This window comes from Heteronotia binoei, chromosome 21 (genome assembly GCF_032191835.1).
Source record: "Heteronotia binoei isolate CCM8104 ecotype False Entrance Well chromosome 21, APGP_CSIRO_Hbin_v1, whole genome shotgun sequence".
NCBI classification, from domain to species: domain Eukaryota; kingdom Metazoa; phylum Chordata; class Lepidosauria; order Squamata; family Gekkonidae; genus Heteronotia; species Heteronotia binoei.
Window position 1 is genome coordinate 14,984,943 of NC_083243.1, and position 18,480 is coordinate 15,003,422.

At 47.6% G+C, this 18,480-nt stretch overlaps 1 protein-coding gene across 1 annotated transcript; it reads right to left on the reverse strand.

The window, feature by feature from the left end:
- Positions 1-2,181: 2,181 nt before the first annotated feature.
- On the reverse strand, positions 2,182-18,146 carry LOC132589354 (potassium channel subfamily K member 16-like). Its single transcript, XM_060262072.1, has 5 exons — positions 17,928-18,146; positions 12,037-12,145; positions 8,162-8,328; positions 3,918-4,086; positions 2,182-2,579 (listed from the first exon to the last, which is right to left on the reverse strand). The coding sequence occupies exons 1-5, from the start codon at positions 18,120-18,122 to the stop codon at positions 2,347-2,349; spliced, it is 873 nt and encodes a 290-aa protein (XP_060118055.1). The 5' UTR covers positions 18,123-18,146; the 3' UTR covers positions 2,182-2,346.
- Positions 18,147-18,480: the final 334 nt, after the last annotated feature.

Consider the following 18,480-nt stretch of genomic DNA (forward strand, 5'->3'; position numbering starts at 1 on the left):
ATACTCTGTGTCACACATAAGAACATAAGAGAAGCCATGTTGGATCAGGCCAATGGCCCATCCAGTCCAACACTCTGTGTCACACATAAGAACATAAGAGAAGCCATGTTGGATCAGGCCAATGGCCCATCCAGTCCAACACTCTGTGTCACAGAAGAACATAAGAGAAGCCATGTTGGATCAGGCCAATGGCCCATCCAGTCCAACACTCTGTGTCACACATAAGAACATAAGAGAAGCCATGTTGGATCAGGCCAATGGCCCATCCAGTCCAACACTCTGTCACACATAAGAACATAAGAGAAGCCATGTTGGATCAGGCCATTGGCCCATCCAGTCCAATACTCTGTGTCACACATAAGAACATAAGAGAAGCCATGTTGGATCAGGCCAATGGCCCATCCAGTCCAACACTCTGTGTCACACATAAGAACATAAGAGAAGCCATGTTGGATCAGGCCAAAGGCCCATCCAGTTCAACACTCTGTGTCACAGAAGAACATAAGAGAAGCCATGTTGGATCAGGCCAATGGCCCATCCAGTCCAACACTCTGTGTCACACATAAGAACATAAGAGAAGCAATGAAGATCCTGTGAATTTAGGGGGAAGTGTTTGTGAGTTTCCTGCACTGTGCAGGGGGTTGGACTAGATGACCCTGGAGGTCCCTTCCAACTCTATGATTCTATGAATATATTAAAGCAAGAGCTACAAATGCAAACCTTGAATTTGAACAATTGTATGCTTCACATGTTAAAAACGGGAGCATTTTTTCTCAAAATCAGTTTCAGTCCCAATGTACTAGCAGATCAGCGTCTGGGACTTTTCAATTCAGAAAAGAGACGACTAAGGGAGGGCATGATAAGAACTTTATAAAATTATACACGATTTGAAGAGAGCTGACAAAAAGAACTTTTGTCCCTCTGCCAAAATACTAGAATTTGAGGGCATCCTATGAAACTGATGGGGCAGTAGATTGGGACAGACAAAAGGAAATACTTCTTTACACAGTGAGTGATAAAAAATGGAATTTGCTACTAGGGGATGTGATGGAATCAACAGCTTTAAAAGAGGGTTAGACAAGTTCATGGAGAATAAGTCTATCAGTGGCTACTAACCCTGGTGGCTGAGAGGAACTTCCATGTTCAGAGGTAGTCTCTAGTCACCTGCTGGAATGGCCTTGGGTCAGCCATAGTTATCACAGAGGTTGTCCTTGAAAGGGCAGCTGCTGTGAGAGCCCTCTCCAGCCCCACCCACCTCACAGGGTGTCTGTTGTGGGGGAGGAAGGTAAAGGAGATTGTGAGCCGCTCTGAGACTCTTCGGAGTGGAGGGCGGGATATAAATCCAATATCTTCTTCTTCTTCTTCTTCTATTTCCATCTTCTCATGGTAGGTTTATTCATTATTAAGACAATGGGCTCATATAGGGTTGCCAAGTTCTCTTCAAGTCCCGGCAGGGGACTTTCACGCATGCACAACGCGCGCACATGACAAAATGACCTCACCCGGAATTGACGTCGTCAAAATGGTGGTGCGCACACAGGCCGCTCTAGGCATTTCCGGGAAAACTCTGGTTTTCCCGGATGCTCTAGCCATTTGGGAGGTTAAAACTCTATAGTACCTTTTGTACCTAGGCTTATATAACAGATACATATGTTTCCTGCATAATTTGATATTTGTTTCCTTTATTAATAATAAGCTTCTTCAACCAGAGATCTGAAGCCAATAATCTGATATTTGAATTTTCAGACCTATTGGTGTGGGGGGGGGAGGATTTATTCTTTATAACAAAATGACCCCCCCCCCCCCTCTTAAAAATAATTACTAAAGCAGAATATTCACTCTGGAAGTGTAATCAGGGCTTTTTTTGTAGCATGAACTCCTTTGTATATTAGACCACACGCCCCAATGTAGCCAATCCTCAAAGAACTAACAGTAAACCCTGTACTAAGAGCCCTGTAAGCTACAGAAGGATTGGCTACATCAGGGGGTGTGCGGCCTAATATGCAGAGGAATTCCTGCTACAAAAAAAGGCCCTGATTATAATTCTGAATTTCAGAACCCAAACCTATATTTCTACCCACTGTTCTGAAATCTGAGATTCCAAATAAGACATTTTGGCCCAAGAAAGCTGACTGTATTGTGAAGACAGGAGATGACGCAGTCCAAAAAGAGGAATTAGCATTCTGTAAAAACTCAAATTTTATTTGAAATTACATAATGTTTAACATAATCATCTTGGTCAGTTTTCAGGAAAACATCAGAGTATCCCAATAATGTGCGACTTCGAAAAAAGACTTGGCTTTCTTGCTTCTGTAACTGATTTTCCTGTTCATTACCACTGAGATGTCATGATAACCCGTCTTCAAGAGGAAACTGAGTAGGAGCACACCGTTTTGACTTTCTCTTTTTTCTTGTCACTGTCTTGACTGGGAGAAGTTCTTCTATCGGCTTTGTATCCGGGTCTTCCAGTACATTTGTCAGTAAATTAAATAGCAGGGCTATCCACGCAAGTCCAAAAATAATCCAGATAGCTACCAAAACTCGGTAATAGGGAAAATATCTCTTGTTATGCTGTCTCCCTGCAGGCACACAGAAAAAATGTCGTGTGGTAAAATAGAAAGGAGTGAATTTTGAGGGGGAAAACAGTTCTGTTTACCTGAACGTCCCTCCTTAATGAAGCTAAAATCTGTTACCACATGTAGTTAGGTCTGGTGTTCGGGTTGCCAGTTTCCTGGGATTACAACTGATCTCCAGAAATTTGTTCACCTGGAGAAAATGGCCGGTCTCAAATGTAGCCTCAGTCAAAGAACCAGTGTGGTGTTGCAGAGTAATAAAGCAAAATTGGCTGTTAGGTGTGTGGCGAGGGGGCATACCACGATCACTTCATTCTCCCCCCCCACACACACACCATGGACGTAATCAGCATCTGGCCCTTGTGGCATTTTTTAAGAAAATGACATAACATCTTCTGTAACGTGGCCTCAGCACTATAACATCTAAATTGCCCTTTGGACTTGGAAACTCAAGCTCGAATTCCTGCTTGTCATGAAGATTACCCAGCGACTTTGAACCACTTATTCTCACTCAGTCAAATTTACCTCATGGGGTGTTTGTGAGGATAAAATGGAGGCGGGAGGTGAACAATGTAGACTGCCCTTGGCTCCTGGGAGGAGGAAGAGGAGGAGATTGAGGACTTAAAAAAAAAACCCAACCCTCTCTGCAGCAGGTCCATGGTTGAGCTGCGCTAGCAGTGTGAATGGACTGCTGCTAGGATCCTGCCGCTTCAACAGCAGCTGTCTGATAGCCCGGAAACAGATCAAACCGAAGCAGGTTTTTTCCTGACGGGATAAAATCACATCAATTTCACAGTGTGAAATCAGCCCATGAGGTAGGTGGGGCTGAAAGAGCTCTATGAGAGAACTGCTCTTGAGAGAACGGCTCTGGGAGAACTGTGACTGGTGCAAGGTCACCCAGCTGGCTGCATGTGGAGGAGGAGCAGGGAATCAAACCCAGTTCTCCAGAACTGAGTCTGCTGCTCCTAACCGCTACAACAAACTGGTGGGTTAAAAAGGCACAAAACGAACTTATTAGTTTGGGAGTCCCCAGTGTGGTGCCTATATGGCTGTGGTGCCCAAATCCAGATTTCATAAGGGCATTTGAAGATGGAAGCCACAGACAGAGGTCATCATTTGTAGCAGGAACTCCTTTGCAAATTAAGCCACACCCACCTGATGTAGCCAATCCTCCAAGAGCTTAGAGGTGTCTTAGTACCGGGCCTGCTGTAAACTCCAAGAGGGTTGGCTACATCAGCGGCGTGTGGCCTAACATGCAAAGGAGTTCCTGCTACAAAAAAAGCTCTGATCGTGCCATAAGAGAGCATAAAATTACGTTTGGCAACTCTTAAAGGGAACATTTACCTATTACATAATCTCCAAAACCAATTGTGCTGAGGGTGATGAATGTAAAATAGATTGCTTCCCCGTAGGTCCAGTCCTCCATCACTTGGAAGATAACGGAAGGCACACAAATGAAAACTAGAATTCCCATCACCAGGAAGAACAGAAGAGTCAAAAACCTCGTCGTTTTCTGGAAGGAAGAACAGAAATGGCAAACTCGATGCATCTGAACTGCCTGAGTCATCCTCTTGGCCTTATTCATAGTTAGCAGCCATAAATGTTTCTAGAACAATCCTGACCCATCTATATTTGTATATGCTGAACATTGATCTTCATGTGAAGCTGCCTTCTACTGAATCAGGTCCTTAGATCATCATTGTATTGTCTAATCAGACTGGGACGGTGGCTCAGTGGTAGAGCATCTGCTTGGTAAGCAGAAGGTCCCAGGTTCAATCCCCGGCATCTCCAACTAAAAAAGGGTCCAGGCAGATAGGTGAAAAAAACCTCAGCTTGAGACCCTGGAGAGCTGCTGCCAGTCTGAGTAGACAATACTGACTTTGATGGACCGAGGGCCTGATTCAGTAGAAGGCAGCTTCATATGTTCAAATGGACCGATTTCGCATTAGGGCTTGTTCCGAGTAGAGAGCCCTTTTGCTCCTGGGGCTCCTCTCCGTTTTCGCACAAGTTGCCCCAGAGCTGCGAGTTGGCGTGCCATTAGAACATAAGAACATAAGAGAAGCCATGTTGGATCAGGCCAATGGCCCATCCAGTCCAACACTCTGTGTCACACAGTGGCAAAAAATTTTATACATACACACACACTGTGGCTAATAGCCACTGATGGACCTCTGCTCCATATTTTTATCTAAACCCCTCTTGAAGGTGGCTATGCTTGTAGCCGCCACCACCTCCTGTGGCAGTGAATTCCACACGTTAATCACCCTTTGGGTGAAGAAGTACTTCCTTTTATCCGTTTTAACCTTTCTGCTCAGCAATTTCATCGAATGCCCACGAGTTCTCGTATTGTGAGAAAGGTAGAAAAGTACTTCTTTCTCTACTTTCTCCATCCCATGCATTATCTTGTAAACCTCTATCATGTCACCCCGCAGTCGACGTTTCTCCTGCAGCAAGCAGAAACTGCTTGGAATAGGAATCTTGCTTGCTGTAGAAAACAGAGAGAAACCCCGGGAGCAAAAGGGGTCTCCACCCGTAACAAGCCTCGTGGGAAATCGTTCTGGCAATAGCTCTCCAGGGTTTCTGGCAGCAGTCTTTCACAACACCTACCACCTAGACCACAGGTGTCGAGCTCAGATGTTACAAGGGCTGGATTGACATAAATGAGACCTTGTCGGGCTGGGCCAGGCCACGTGTTTCATAAAATGTAATGCCAGGTAGGGTAGATATAAACCTTATAAACAGGCCCGGCACGTGGGGTTCTGGCGCCTAAGGCAGAGCCCCAACGTGCACCACCCCATAAAAGGTTTCACGTGCGCGCAGCATGATGATGTCACAGTGACGTCATCATGATGGGCACACCGCTTTCAGCTCTTGAGGGATCAGGGAAGCTCCTTCGCTTTAAGCTTTGAGGGATCCTTCAGAGCCGAAAGAGCAGCAGCGGCTCAGGGACAGCACGAGTGGGGAGGGGGCGCTCGCCCGCACCCCTGCAGGGAGCTGGCGCCCTAGGCAATTGCCTAGTTTGCTGACTCCCATGTGCCAGGCCTGTTTATAAAGGACACGAACACGCACACTCAGCCTAATCCACCTCACTGGCTTGTTGAACTTCAGCCAACCGAAGGAAGAGAGGCTTGGCTCAGTAACTCTGCCGTGCAATTGAGCTAGCTCTCCTTCCCTCACTTCCTTCCCAAGGGAGGAGCTTTGCTCTGTAGCTCCTGTGCGATTGAGCAAGCCTGGCAAAGCAAGTTGTGATGCAGAAGGAAGCAAGAGAGGGAGAAAGAAGCAGACGACAGTGAGTGGCTCGCAGGTCTGATAGGAGCCATCTGGGGGCCTGATTTGGCCCCTGGGCCACATGTTTGACACCCCTGACCTAGTCCTTTTAGTTGGAGATGCCAGGGATTGAACTTGGGACCCTCTACAATACCAAGCAGGTGCTCTGCCCACTGAACCACAGCCTATCCCACAGTTCCTCTGCACAGGCACGGCCCTAGTTACTTATAAGGTATTTTTTAGTGTTTCGACCTCATCACTTTGTCATTGCACTAGAAGGATACCTTCTCAGTGGGTCAGTCTAGATGTTCTCAGGAGGTACCCGAGCGGTGACAGCTAGTTACCACTTTCCAGGGAACCCTTGGCCTAAAAGAGTTTCCAAGCAAGGAAAGACACTGTTCCTTCCATCCTTCAATAATACCTTCTCCTTGAGGCTTAAAAAAGGTAAAGGTTGTCCCCTGTGCAAGCACCAGTTGTTTCCAACTCTGGGGTGACGTCGCATCACGACATTTTCACATCAGACTTTTTATGGAGTGGTTTGCCTTTGCCTTCCCCAGTCATGTACACTTCCCCACCAGCAAGCTGGGGACTCATTTTACCGACCTCAGAAGGATGGAAGGCTGAGTTAACCTTGAGCCGGCTACCTGAACTAGGATTGCCAAGTACCTATGTGCCTTCAGTGGGGGGACTATCTTTGCGCATGCAACACGTGCGTGGTACCATGATTTCACCCAGAAGTGACGTAATTGCGCCAGCGATGTCGCCCACCGTCCACTCTAGGCGTTTCTGGGAAATCTTTAAGGTTTTCCCAGATGATCTAGCCATTTGGGAGGAAAAACTCTACAGTACAATAGGTTTTATAGAGTTTCCTCCTCCCAAATGGCTAGAACATACCGTTTTCCCAGAAACGTCTAGAGTGCACACTGCACGACTTCGCGATGATGTCACTTCCGGGTAACGTCATCACGCCGACGATGTTGGGGGATGTTCCCCCCACTAGCACAGTGTGGGCCGACAGGTTGGAAATCTCCCAGGCGGGGGAACCCCAGCCCAGACCGGGGGCTTGGCACCCCTAACCTGAATCCAGCTTCCGCCGGGATCGAACTCAGGTCATGAGCAGAGAGGCTTACCTATTTTACTGGTCTTCATGCATCAAGATAGGACATTTTTTCTTACCCATGGTTTTTAGTGAGAGGTTCTATCTAACTTCCTGACTGTTAGAGGGGTTCCTCAGTGGAACAGGCTTCCTCGGGAGATGGTGGGCTCTCCTTCCTTGGAGGTTTTTAAACAGAGGCTAGATGGCCATCTGACAGCAATGAAGATCCTGTGAATTTAGGAGGAGGTTTTTGTGAGTTTCCTGCATTGTGCAGGGGTTTGGACTAGATGTCCCTGGAGGTCCCTTCCAACTCTATGATTCTATCACTTTGGAGCTGTTTTATGATCTGCTTCTAGGCTGACTTGTTGGGGCTATCAATTTCAGGCTGCTGAAGGAATGTGATGTTATTTTAATGCCCCTGACCTGTTTGGAATCGGATGCTTTAAGATTAATAGTTCTTAAGTTGTTGTTTTAATGATTTCATTGTATTATTTTTACTTTGTGAACTGCACCGAGTAGGCCTTCTAATGCTGATAAAGTGGTATGCAGTGTTCTTTTGAGGGCTTCTACCATGATAGCAATACTTGGCTGGTAAGGCAAACATAACTGCATTTCAAATTCATCATTTTGATTCCCTTCTTCAGAAAGAAGCTTTCATAAATATGTCACTTGAACTTGGGAAGGGTTGCTGGATTTCTTCAGGGTCGGGCTGCCAGATTCAAGAAATATTGGGGGACTTTGGAGATGGAGCCGGGAGCAAGGTTGTGACAAGCATAATTGAACTTCAAAGTAAGTTCTGGCCATTATATTTAAAGGGACCCGCACATTTCCTAAACGCCTTCCTTCCATTGGAAATAATGAAAAATAGGGGCACCTTCTTTTGGGGCTAATAGAATTGGACCCCCAGGTCCAATCTTTTTGAAACTTGGAGGGTTTTTAAAGGAGACACACTGAATGCCATGCTGAAAATTTGGTGCCTCTACCTCAAAAAAAACAGCTCCGCCCCAGAGCTCCGGATACCCACAGATCATTTCTCAATTATACCCTATGGGAATCAGTCTCCATAGGGAATAATGGAGTGCCCAGTAAATATTTCCCTCCTCAGGGGAGCGGATCTGTGCCAGCTGGAGATGAGCTGCAAAAGCAGGAGATCTTCAGGTCCCACCTGGAGGCTGGCAACCAAAGAAACTCAATAATCCTGAGCTACATCAACAAAGCATGTTACCTTCTTGACACCCTTCCTGAACAGGCATTTTGCAAGCCTTTCACAGAGCAGAGATAGAATCTTGCCAATGTGGTGCAGGAATACGATATTCAGGGGTATGCCAAAGAGAGAGAAAATGACGCAGAAGAGCTGACCACCTGCCGTTTTGGGAGAAAGATTTCCATAGCCTGTTTAGGGAGGAAAAACAAAACAAAAAAAGTTGCATAAAGCATGCTGGGTTTCCCGCTACCCTACAAAAGCTACAGAGCAGGGTCTTAACCAAATAGTATAGGGTTGCCAATCCCAAGGTGGGGGCAGGGGATCCCCCAGTTTGAAGGCCCTCCCGCCACTTCAAGGTCATCAGAAAGTGTGTGTGGGGGGGAATGTCTGCTGGGCACTCATTCCCAATGGAGACTGATTCCCATACGATATAATGGAAAATTGATACCTGGGTATCTGGGACTCTGGGGGCGTTTTCGCACTGACCTTAATCAGCAGCGATGCCCCTCTTCACTGCGCAGGATTGGCGCGGATTTCGCACTAATTGCCGCAGAGCACCCGGAAGAGCCGGAAAGTCCCGCGGCTTTTGCGGCGCAAATGGAAACTGGTTTTTGGCGGTTTCCGTTTGCACCGCAAAAGCCGCAGGACTTTCCGGCTCTTCCTGGTGCTCCGCGGCAATTAGTGCGAAATCCGCGCCGATCCTGCGCGGTGAAGAGGGGCGTCGCTGCTGATTAAGGTCAGTGCGAAAACACCCTGGGTCTGTTTTTTCAGGTTGAGGCACCAAATTTGCAACACAGCATCTGATGCCTCTCCTCAAAACACCCTCCAAGTTTCAAAAAGATTGGAGCAGGGGGTCCAATTCTAGGAGCGCCCCCCCCCCACGAAGGTACCCCGATCCTTCATTATTTCCAGTGGAGGGAAGGCATTTAAAAGGTGTGCGGTCCCTTTAAATGTGATGGCCAGAACTCCCTTTGGAGTTCAATTATGCTTGTCACAACCTTGCTCCTGGCTGCACCCCCAAAGTCTTCTGGCTCCACCCCCAAAGTCTCCAGATATTTCTTGAATTGGACCTGGCCACCCTAAAATAACAAGGCTGAGGGCTGAATGTTTGGTTATCTGGGTGCTTCCCAATTCAGTTCCCTGTTCCTTGGATTGGGGAAATCCTCCGTCTCCTGCTAGTTAATGGAGTTAAATTTATGTGCGAAGGGCCACATTCTCACATTCGTGTCATCAGGATTTTCTCACAGCGGAGGGTTTCCCACACAAAACAAATCCTCACATGTTTCCACCGCCCGCCCCCATAAGTCTGTGGCTGGAGTAAGCGACACATTCCAGATAGTTTCAGGGCCAGACTGTTGTTTTCGGCTTGAATCCATGAAGATTTAGCAGGCACACGAAACAAAATAAGAAATGTTATCCGCTGTTCCAAATGCACTGCCGTACAGAGCCAAGAAAGATAGCCTGGGCTGTGTCAGATCCAAAGCTGAGCTGTTTATCTTGCATGAGAGGCAGACAAACCCAATTCTTGGGTATTATACGCTGCGTGTTATGGCATTCATTCCAAGATAGGTTTGCACAGATTAATTACTCCTTAATGTATTTGAATCAACTTTTATATGTACTTATCAGAAAAAAATTAGTGCTTTCTATCAAATCAAGCTTGACCTTGACCTCTCTAGAAGCTAACAACTAAACTGAGGTTATTGTACGTTGGTCACATGAAGAGGAGATGTGAAAAGAAAACAGAAGAAGACAGAAGAAGAAGATGAAGAAGACAAAGAAGACAGAAGAAGAAGATGAAGAAGACAGAAGAAGACAGAAGACAAAGAAGACAGAAGAAGAAGATGAAGAAGACAGAAGACAAAGAAGACTGAAGACAGAAGAAGAAGATGAAGACGACAGAAGAAGATGAGGATGAAGAAGAAGAAAACGAAGAAGAAAATGATGAAGATGGTGATGAAGAATAAGAAAAAGAAGATAAGGATGATGTTGGATAAATACCCTGCCCTTCAATGAGTCTCAGAGCGGCTTACGATCTCCTTTACCTTCCTCCCCCACAACAGCCATTCTGTGAACAATACTCCCTCTAAGCTATGGAGCCTTGTGAGCAAAAATTCTACTTTGTGAGCTGCTGGCATTAGAGTTACAAGCTACCGCATAAATTTGCTTGCTCTGAGGCCATTTTTCATGAGCTAAGACAAAAAAGTGTGAGCAGGAGGCTAACAAACTGTGAGCTAGCTCACACTAACTCAGCTTAGAGGGAACATTGCCTGTGAGGTAGGTGGGGCTGAGAGAGCTCTTACAGCAGTTGCCCTTTCAAGGACAGCTCTGTGAGAGCCGTGGCTAACCCAAGGCCATTCCAGCAGGTGCAAGTGGAGGAGTGGGGAATCAAACCCGCCTCTCCCAGAGTAAGAGTCTGCACACTTAACCACTACACCAAACTGGTTCTCTGGAAGATGGCAAAACCTGAGCAATGCTATTAACCACAGGGCATTTTGGAGATCACTCATTCACAGGGTCGCCGTAAGTCAGAATCAACTTGACGGCACTTCACACACAACACATCAGAAACATTTGGTAGTAACAGAGGAATGTATACTCCTGTTCCCGCTAAGCTGAGTTAGTGCGAGCTAGCTCACAGCTTTTTAGCCTCTGGCTCACACCTTTTTGTCTCAGCTCTGGAAAAATGGCCCCAGAGCCAACTAATCGATGCAGTCGCTCACAACTTTAATGCCAGTAGCTCACAAAGTAGAATTTTTGCTCACAAGTCTCCACAGCTTAGAGGGAGTAAAGCTCCTATGTGACCAATGCGCACCAGAAAAGAGATCTGCGTAAATGGCCAGGGCTTTTTTTGTAGCAGGAACTCCTTTGCATATTAGACCACACCCCATTTATGTAATCCATCCTCCAAGAGCTTACAGGACTCTTAGTACAGGGAGGATTGGCTACATTAGGGGTGTGCGGCCTAACATGCAAAGGAGTTCCAGCTGCACAAAAGCCTGTAAACGGCTATGGTTTTATGTGCCAGTATGCTGAACCAGTATAACATACTGGACAGTGCTGGATGTGGATCGGGAGACTTGAATTCAAATTCCCACCTAGCCACAATATGCCATGAGTGGCCCAGAACTTGATTAAAACACAGCCTAGCTCACTTCTAAGAGCCAATGGGACAATTAAATAAGAAACCTGCACTTATGGCTCCTTAAGCTCTTTGGAGAAACAGAGAGATGCAAATTATTAATATTAACAATATGCATCCTTAGCGCAGCCTGAAATCTTTTCAATCCCAGCGGCTTCTGCCAAGACCAGTGAAAATGACAGCAAAAAAGTCGCTGTTGTAAGAAATCCTCTAAAATCTACTTTCAATACAGCAACCCTTTAGAAACGAGGCATTCTCGACTTCTTATTTTTAGAACGAGACTCCAGAGGAGTTTGGGCATATTGTATACTGACATTTTATTAAAAGAGAGTCTCTTTTCCGCCGCTTCATATATTTCATTCTCGCCGTTGATAAGGCAAAATGAATTCTCTTCAGTGTGAAGAGAAAACAACGTAATTTCAGTGATATCCTACGAGGGAATAGATTATCTACTCCGCCTCAGCTCCCTCCCCACCATCTTTTATTATCTGACAGAGGGCCCGTGGGAATAATTCATAATATAGTTGACTGGAGCCCTAAGAAGCAGGGGAGATCAAGTCTCTTATCTGTGCGGCCTACAAATTGCTCTTTCTGCTGGGCGAGAGAGAAGGAGGCGGTATAAGGACGACGGAGAAGTCAAGGACAATAGGAACATTGTAAAGGAAAGTAAAACCTTGAAGGTGAGCTGGGTGTACTTTCTGAGATTTTGAGGGGGAGGGAGTCGGGCAATTTGAATGTTTGTTCTTTGGTTTACCTATTGTGGCTAACATAGAGCCCACGAAGAAGAAGGAATTGCTGAAATCCCAGTTGCTGTTCCCTTGTCCCGTCGGATCCATTCCCATCCGGACGGCTTCCATCAGATTCTGTAAAGGAAGGCAGGGTTCTATTGGAAGGTTCCAGCAACCTAAGTCACACTCAGTCACCAGTGAACAAAATATCTACATATATCTGTTAACTAAAATTGCTCCATCCTATCCTCGTTCCATAAGAACATCAGAAGAGCCCTGCTGGATCAGTCCAGTGGTCCATCTAGTCCAGCCTCCTGTCTCACACAGTGGCTAACCAGTTCCTCTGGAGGGCCAACAACAGGGCAGAGAGGCCAAGGCCTTCATAAGAACATCAGAAGAGCCCTTCTGGATCAGACCAGTGTTCCATCTAGTCCAGCCTCCTGTCTCACACAGCGGCCAACCAGTTCCTCTGCAGGACCAACAACAGGGCACAGAGGCCGAGGCCTTCATTAGAACATCAGAAGAGCCTTCTGGATCAGACCAGTGGTCCATCTAGTCCAGCATTCTGTCTCACACAGTGACCAACCAGTTCCTCTGGAGGGCCAACAACAGGGCACGGAGGCCGAGGCCTTCCTAAGAACATCAGAAGAGCCCTGCTGGATCAGACCAGTGGTCCATCTAGTACAGCCTCCTGTCTCACACAGTGGCCAACCAGTTCCTCTGGAGGGCCAACAACAGAGCAGAGAAGCTGAGGCTTTCATTAGAGCATAATTAGAGCCCTGCTGGATAAGACCAGAGGTCCATCTAGTCCAGCATCCCGTCTCACACAGTGGCCTCTGGAGGGCCAACAGGGCATAAAGGCTGAGGCCTTTATAACAATATCAAAAGAGTCCTGCTGGATCAGACCAGTGGTCCATCTAGTCCAGCATCCTGCCTCACACAAAGGTCAACCAGTTCCTCTGGAGGGCCAACAACAGGGCACAGAGGCTGAGGCCTTCATAAGAACATCAGAAGGGTCATGCTGGATCAGACCAGTGGCCCATCTAGTCCACCCAGGGCTTTTTTTTTTAGCAGGAAAGAACATACAGGAATGCAGTTCCGGTTGCCTTGGCATCAGGGGTGTGTGCCCTAATATGCAAATAAGTTCCTGTTGGACTTTTGCTACAAAAATCCCTGTGCAAAACAATGGTGACGTCAGGGGTGTGTGGCCTAATAGGCAAATGAGTCCCTGCTGGGCTTTTTCTACAAAAAAACAAAAGCCCTAAGTCCACCATCCTGTCTCACAGAATGGCCAACCAGTTCCTCTGAAGGGCCGACAACAGGGGCATAGAGGCCGAGGCCTTCCCCCAAGGTAGCCTCCTGGCTCTGGGATTCAGAGGATTGATGCCTCTGAATGGGGAGGTTCCCCTCAGTCCCCATGGCTAGTAGCCATGAGATAGACTCAGGGGCATGGCTACTTGCTCTAGGAAGCCCCAGCAACTAAGAAGAAGAAGAAATTGGAGCTGTAGGAAGCCCCAGAAACTAAGAAGAAGAAGAAGAACTTGGAGCTGTAGGAAGCCCCAGAAACTAAGAAGAAGAAGAACTTGGAACTGTAGGAAGCCCCAGAAACTAAGAAGAAGAAGAAGAAATTGGAGCTGTAGGAAGCCCCAGCAACTAAGAAGAAGAAGAATTTGGAGCTGTAGGAAGCCCCAGCAACTAAGAAGAAGAAGAATTTGGAGCTGTAGGAAGCCCCAGCAACTAAGAAGAAGAAGAAGAACTTGAGCTGTAGGAAGCCCCAGCAACTAAGAAGAAGAAGAAATTGGAGCTGTAGGAAGCCCCAGCAACTAAGAAGAAGAAGAAATTGGAGCTGTAGGAAGCCCCAGCAACTAAGAAGAAGAAGAAGAACTTGAGCTGTAGGAAGCCCCAGCAACTAAGAAGAAGAAGAAGAACTTGAGCTGTAGGAAGCCCTAGCAACTAAGAAGAAGAAGAAGAACTTGAGCTGTAGGAAGCCCCAGCAACTAAGAAGAAGAAGAAATTGGAGCTGTAGGAAGCCCCAGCAACTAAGAAGAAGAAGAAGAAGAAACTGGAGCTGTAGGAAGCCCCAGCAACTAAGAAGAAGAAGAAGAACTTGAGCTGTAGGAAGCCCCAGCAACTAAGAAGAAGAAGAAATTGGAGCTGTAGGAAGCCCCAGCAACTAAGAAGAAAAAGAAATTGGAGCTGTAGGAAGCCCCAGCAAGTAAGAAGAAGAAGAAATTGGAGCTGTAGGAAGCCCCAGCAACTAAGAAGAAGAAATTGGAGCTGTAGGAAGCCCCAGCAACTAAGAAGAAGAAGAGGAAATTGGATTTATATCCCGCCCTCCACTCCGAATCTCAGAGTCTCAGAGCGGCTCACCATCTCCTTTTCCTTCCTCCCCCACAACAGTCACCCTGTGAGGTGGGTGGAGCTGAGAGAGCTCTTACAGCAGCTGCCCTTTCAAGGACAACTCTGCCAGGGCTATGACTGACCCAAGGCCATTCCAGCAGCTGCAACTGGAGGGGTGGGGAATCAAACCCGGTTCTCCCAGATAAGAGTCGGCGCACTTCACCACTACACCAAACTGGCTCTCTCTAAGAGGGACATAAATAATAATAATAATAAATTTATTTTTGTATCCCGCCCTCCCCCCGCCAAAGGCAGGCTCAGGGCGGCTAAAGAGACTCCTGTCTTTGTTTACACTGCGGACTGTTCCATTTCCTTATTTAAAACCACATTTGCAATACAGAGGGCATCTTGCCTCTGTGAGTCTCTTTGACTACCCAAATATGTTCAAGTTCCTCTGCCCCATGCAAAAGAGCTTTGGGCAAAACAAAGGGAAGCAGAGAAAGTGCGGTTTCCATTGGAGTGAGCAACTCATGTCTGGACACTGGGGGACGCTATGTGACTTTAAGGGTGCATAGGTGTTGTTATCCTTGATTAGGATGTAGGCTTCCCAATCCCCAGGTCCCAGCGGGGGATCCCCCCTTTTTACAGGCTTCTCCCCGCCCCCAGCCAGCTGGCCGGAGGGGGAAGCCCCGCCCCCCACAGTCACCATGTAGTTTTAGAGCTCCTGCAGGTCTGTTTTTAAAATATGCGCCTTTAAGGCTGAGCAGGAAGCAGGAAACAGGAAGGGCTCTGGAGAACGGCCCCTCCCATTGTTTTGCTTTCGTTTTCAGATCAAGTAAAGTTCTGCAGGAACAAGACCCGGGAAGTATTTGTGTGTGTGGGAGAGGGAGGGGGCAGGGGATTCCCTGGTTTGGAGGCCCTCCCCTCGCTTTAGAAAGTGTGGGGGGAGGGAAATGTCTACTGGGCACTCTATTATTCCCTGTGGAGAACGATTCTCATAGGGAATAATGGGGAATTGATCCGCGGGTATTGGGGGCTCTGGGGGGGCTATGTTTTGAGGTAAAGGCACCAAATTTTTAGTATAGCATCTAGTGCCTCTCCCCAAAATACCCCCCAAGTTTCAAAACGATTGGACTGGGGGTCCAATTCTATGAGCCCCAAAAGATGGTGCCCCTATCCCTCATTTCCTATGGAAGAAAGGCATTTAAAAAGGTGTGCTGTCCCTTTAAATGTGATGGCCAGAACTCCCTTGAAATTCAGTTATGCTTGTCACACTCTTGTTCCTGCCTCCACCCCCAATGTCTCCTGGCTCCACCCCCAAAGTCTCCTGGCTCTGCCCCCAAGTCCCCAGATATTTCTTGAATTGGACTTGGCAACCCTATTAGGATGCCTTTCTTTTTCTTAGTCTGGGAGGTGTCCTCTGACCACTCCTCACCCTTTGTCCTGTCCCTCTCTCCCTTACTCACATGGCCTTTCATGGAGATACATGTCTCTGCCAAAGTTCCCGCTAAACTGTGGAGCCTTCTGAGCAAAAATTCTACTTTGAGAGCTACTGGCACGAAAGTTGTGAGTTACTGCGTCAATTAGTTTGTTCTGAGGTTATTTTTCCTGAGCTATGACAAAAATGTGTGAGCCAGAGGCTTAAAAACTGTGAGCTAGCTCACACAAAGTCAGCTTAGAGGGAACATTGGGTCTCTCCTGTAGAGAAAACGTTGTGAGCTACTTCATCAATTAGTTTGTTCTGGGGCCATTTTTCCTGAGCTAAGACGAAAGTGCGTGAGCCAGAGGCTTAAAAAGAGCTGGGTTTGATTCCCCACTCCTCCTCCACAGGAAGCCTGCTGAGTGATCTTGGGTCCGTCCCAGTTCTCTCAGGACTCTCTCAGCCCCACCTGCCTCACTGGGTGATTGCTGTGGGGAGGGGAAGGGAAGGGGATTGTAAGCTACATTGAGACTCCTTAAGTTAGAGAAAAGGAAAGGAAAGGACCCCTGTACAAGCACCAGTCGTTTCTGACTCTGGGGTGACATTGCTTTCACAACATTTTCATGGCAGATTTTTTACAGGGTGGTTTGCCATTGCTTTCCCCAGTCATCTACACTTCCCACCCCCCACCCCCCCCAGCAAGCTGGGTACTAATTTTACCGACCTCGGAAGGATGGAAGGCTGCGTCAACCTTAAGCCGGCTGCCTGAAAACCCAGCTTCCACCGGGGATCGAACTCAGGTCGTGAGCAGAGCTTAGAACTGCAGTACTGCAGATTTAACACTCTGTGCCACGGGGCTCTAAACTAGAGAAAAGCCAGGTATAAAACCCAACTCTTTGTCTTCTTCATTGGGGAGAAAGATGGGGTATAATAAATGAAATTGAACATATGCAGCTGCCTTCTACTGAATCAGACCCTCAGTCCATCAAAGTCAGAATTGTCTGCTCAGACTGGCAGCGACTCTCCAGGGTCTCAAGCTGAGGTTTTTCATGTCTATTTGCCTGGACCCTTTTTAGTTGGAGATGCCGGGGATTGATGGGATCTTCTGCTTCCCAAGCAAGATGCTCTACCACCTAGCCACCATCCCACCCCAAAATAAATATTGCCCATCAGTGTACACTTTTGAAACAGTGGATCCTTCTTTCTCCTATTTCATAATGTTCCATATGAACGTAAGAAGCTGCCTTATACTGAATCAGTCAGGATTGTCTACTCAAACTGGCAGCGCTCTCCAGGGTCTGAAGCGGAGGTTCTTCACGCTTACTTGCTTGGACCCTTTTTTAGTTGGAGATGCCAGGGATTGAACCTGGGACCTTTTGCTTACCAAGCAGATGCTCTGCCACTGAGCCACAGCCCCATTCATGGCTCTCCAGGGTCTCAAGCTGAGGTTTTTCACGCTTACTTGCCTGGACCCCTTTTTAGTTGGAGATGCCGGGGATTGAACCTGGGACCTTCTGCTTACCAAGCAGATGCTCTACCACTGAGCCACCATCCCTCCCCTGCTCTCCAGGGTCTGAAGCTGAGGTTTTTCACACCTACTGGCCTGGACCCTTTTTAGTTGGAGATGCCGGGGATTGAACCTGGGACCTTCTGCTTACCAAGCAGATGCTATACCACTGAGCCACTGTCCCTCCCCTGCTCTCCAGGGTCTCAAGCGGAGGTTTTTCACGCCAACTTGCCTGGACCCTTTTTTAGTTGGAGATGCCAGGGATTGAACCTGGGACCTTCTGCTTACCAAGCAGATGCTCTACCACTGAGCCACCGTCCCTCCCCTGCTCTCCAGGGTCTCAAGCAGAGGTTTTTCACGCCTACTTGCCTGGACCCTTTTTTAGTTGGAGATGCCGGGGATTGAACCTGGGACCTTCTGCTTACCAAGCAGATGCTCTACCACTGAGCCACCGTCCCTCCCCTGCTCTCCAGGGTCTCAGGAGGAGGTTTTTCACGCCTACTTGCCTGGACCCTTTTTTAGTTGGAGATGCCGGGGATTGAACCTGAGACCTTCTGCTTACCAAGCAGATGCTCTGCCACTGAGCTACCGTCCCTCCCGATTATAATAATGCTGCCCGCTGCCCATCTTGCCACTGTGGGGTGCCTTACCTTCACAAAGATCTCTACCTCCGCAGGACTGAGGGACGTGAAGTTCTGCAGAAAATCCTCCTTCATCCTTACCACAGCGGCCTGCTGTTTTCTCTCTTCATCCCCTTCCAGAACTTGAAAGATTCTGGCACCCACCAGGAGGTAAGTGAGGTAGCCGCCCATCAGGAGACCGATCTGCTGCTTGCTGTGGATCATGACGGTCTGTGCGGAACGGGGGCCAAGGAAGAAGCGGACACGAGTGCCGATCAGTAAACAAGCCCTTATTTGGATTTCCCATGGATGTTAAACATTAGAGAGGGAAGTCCGAGCTGGACGGCTTCCATTTCCTCTGGGAACTCGATCTCGACGTATCCGCCACTCTTTCCATACACTTGTAGGAGAGAAAAAGTCATAACTGCAGAGCAAGGATTTCCCATTCGACACAGAACACGCTTTCTCAGGAAAGTCGGTCAGAGTGTCAAGCACACCAGGCCAAAACACCTTTTTTTTTTTTTGTATGGCTCTTCCTTGTTAACGGTGTTGCATTCCCCGCCCCACCATTGCCCATTGCTTT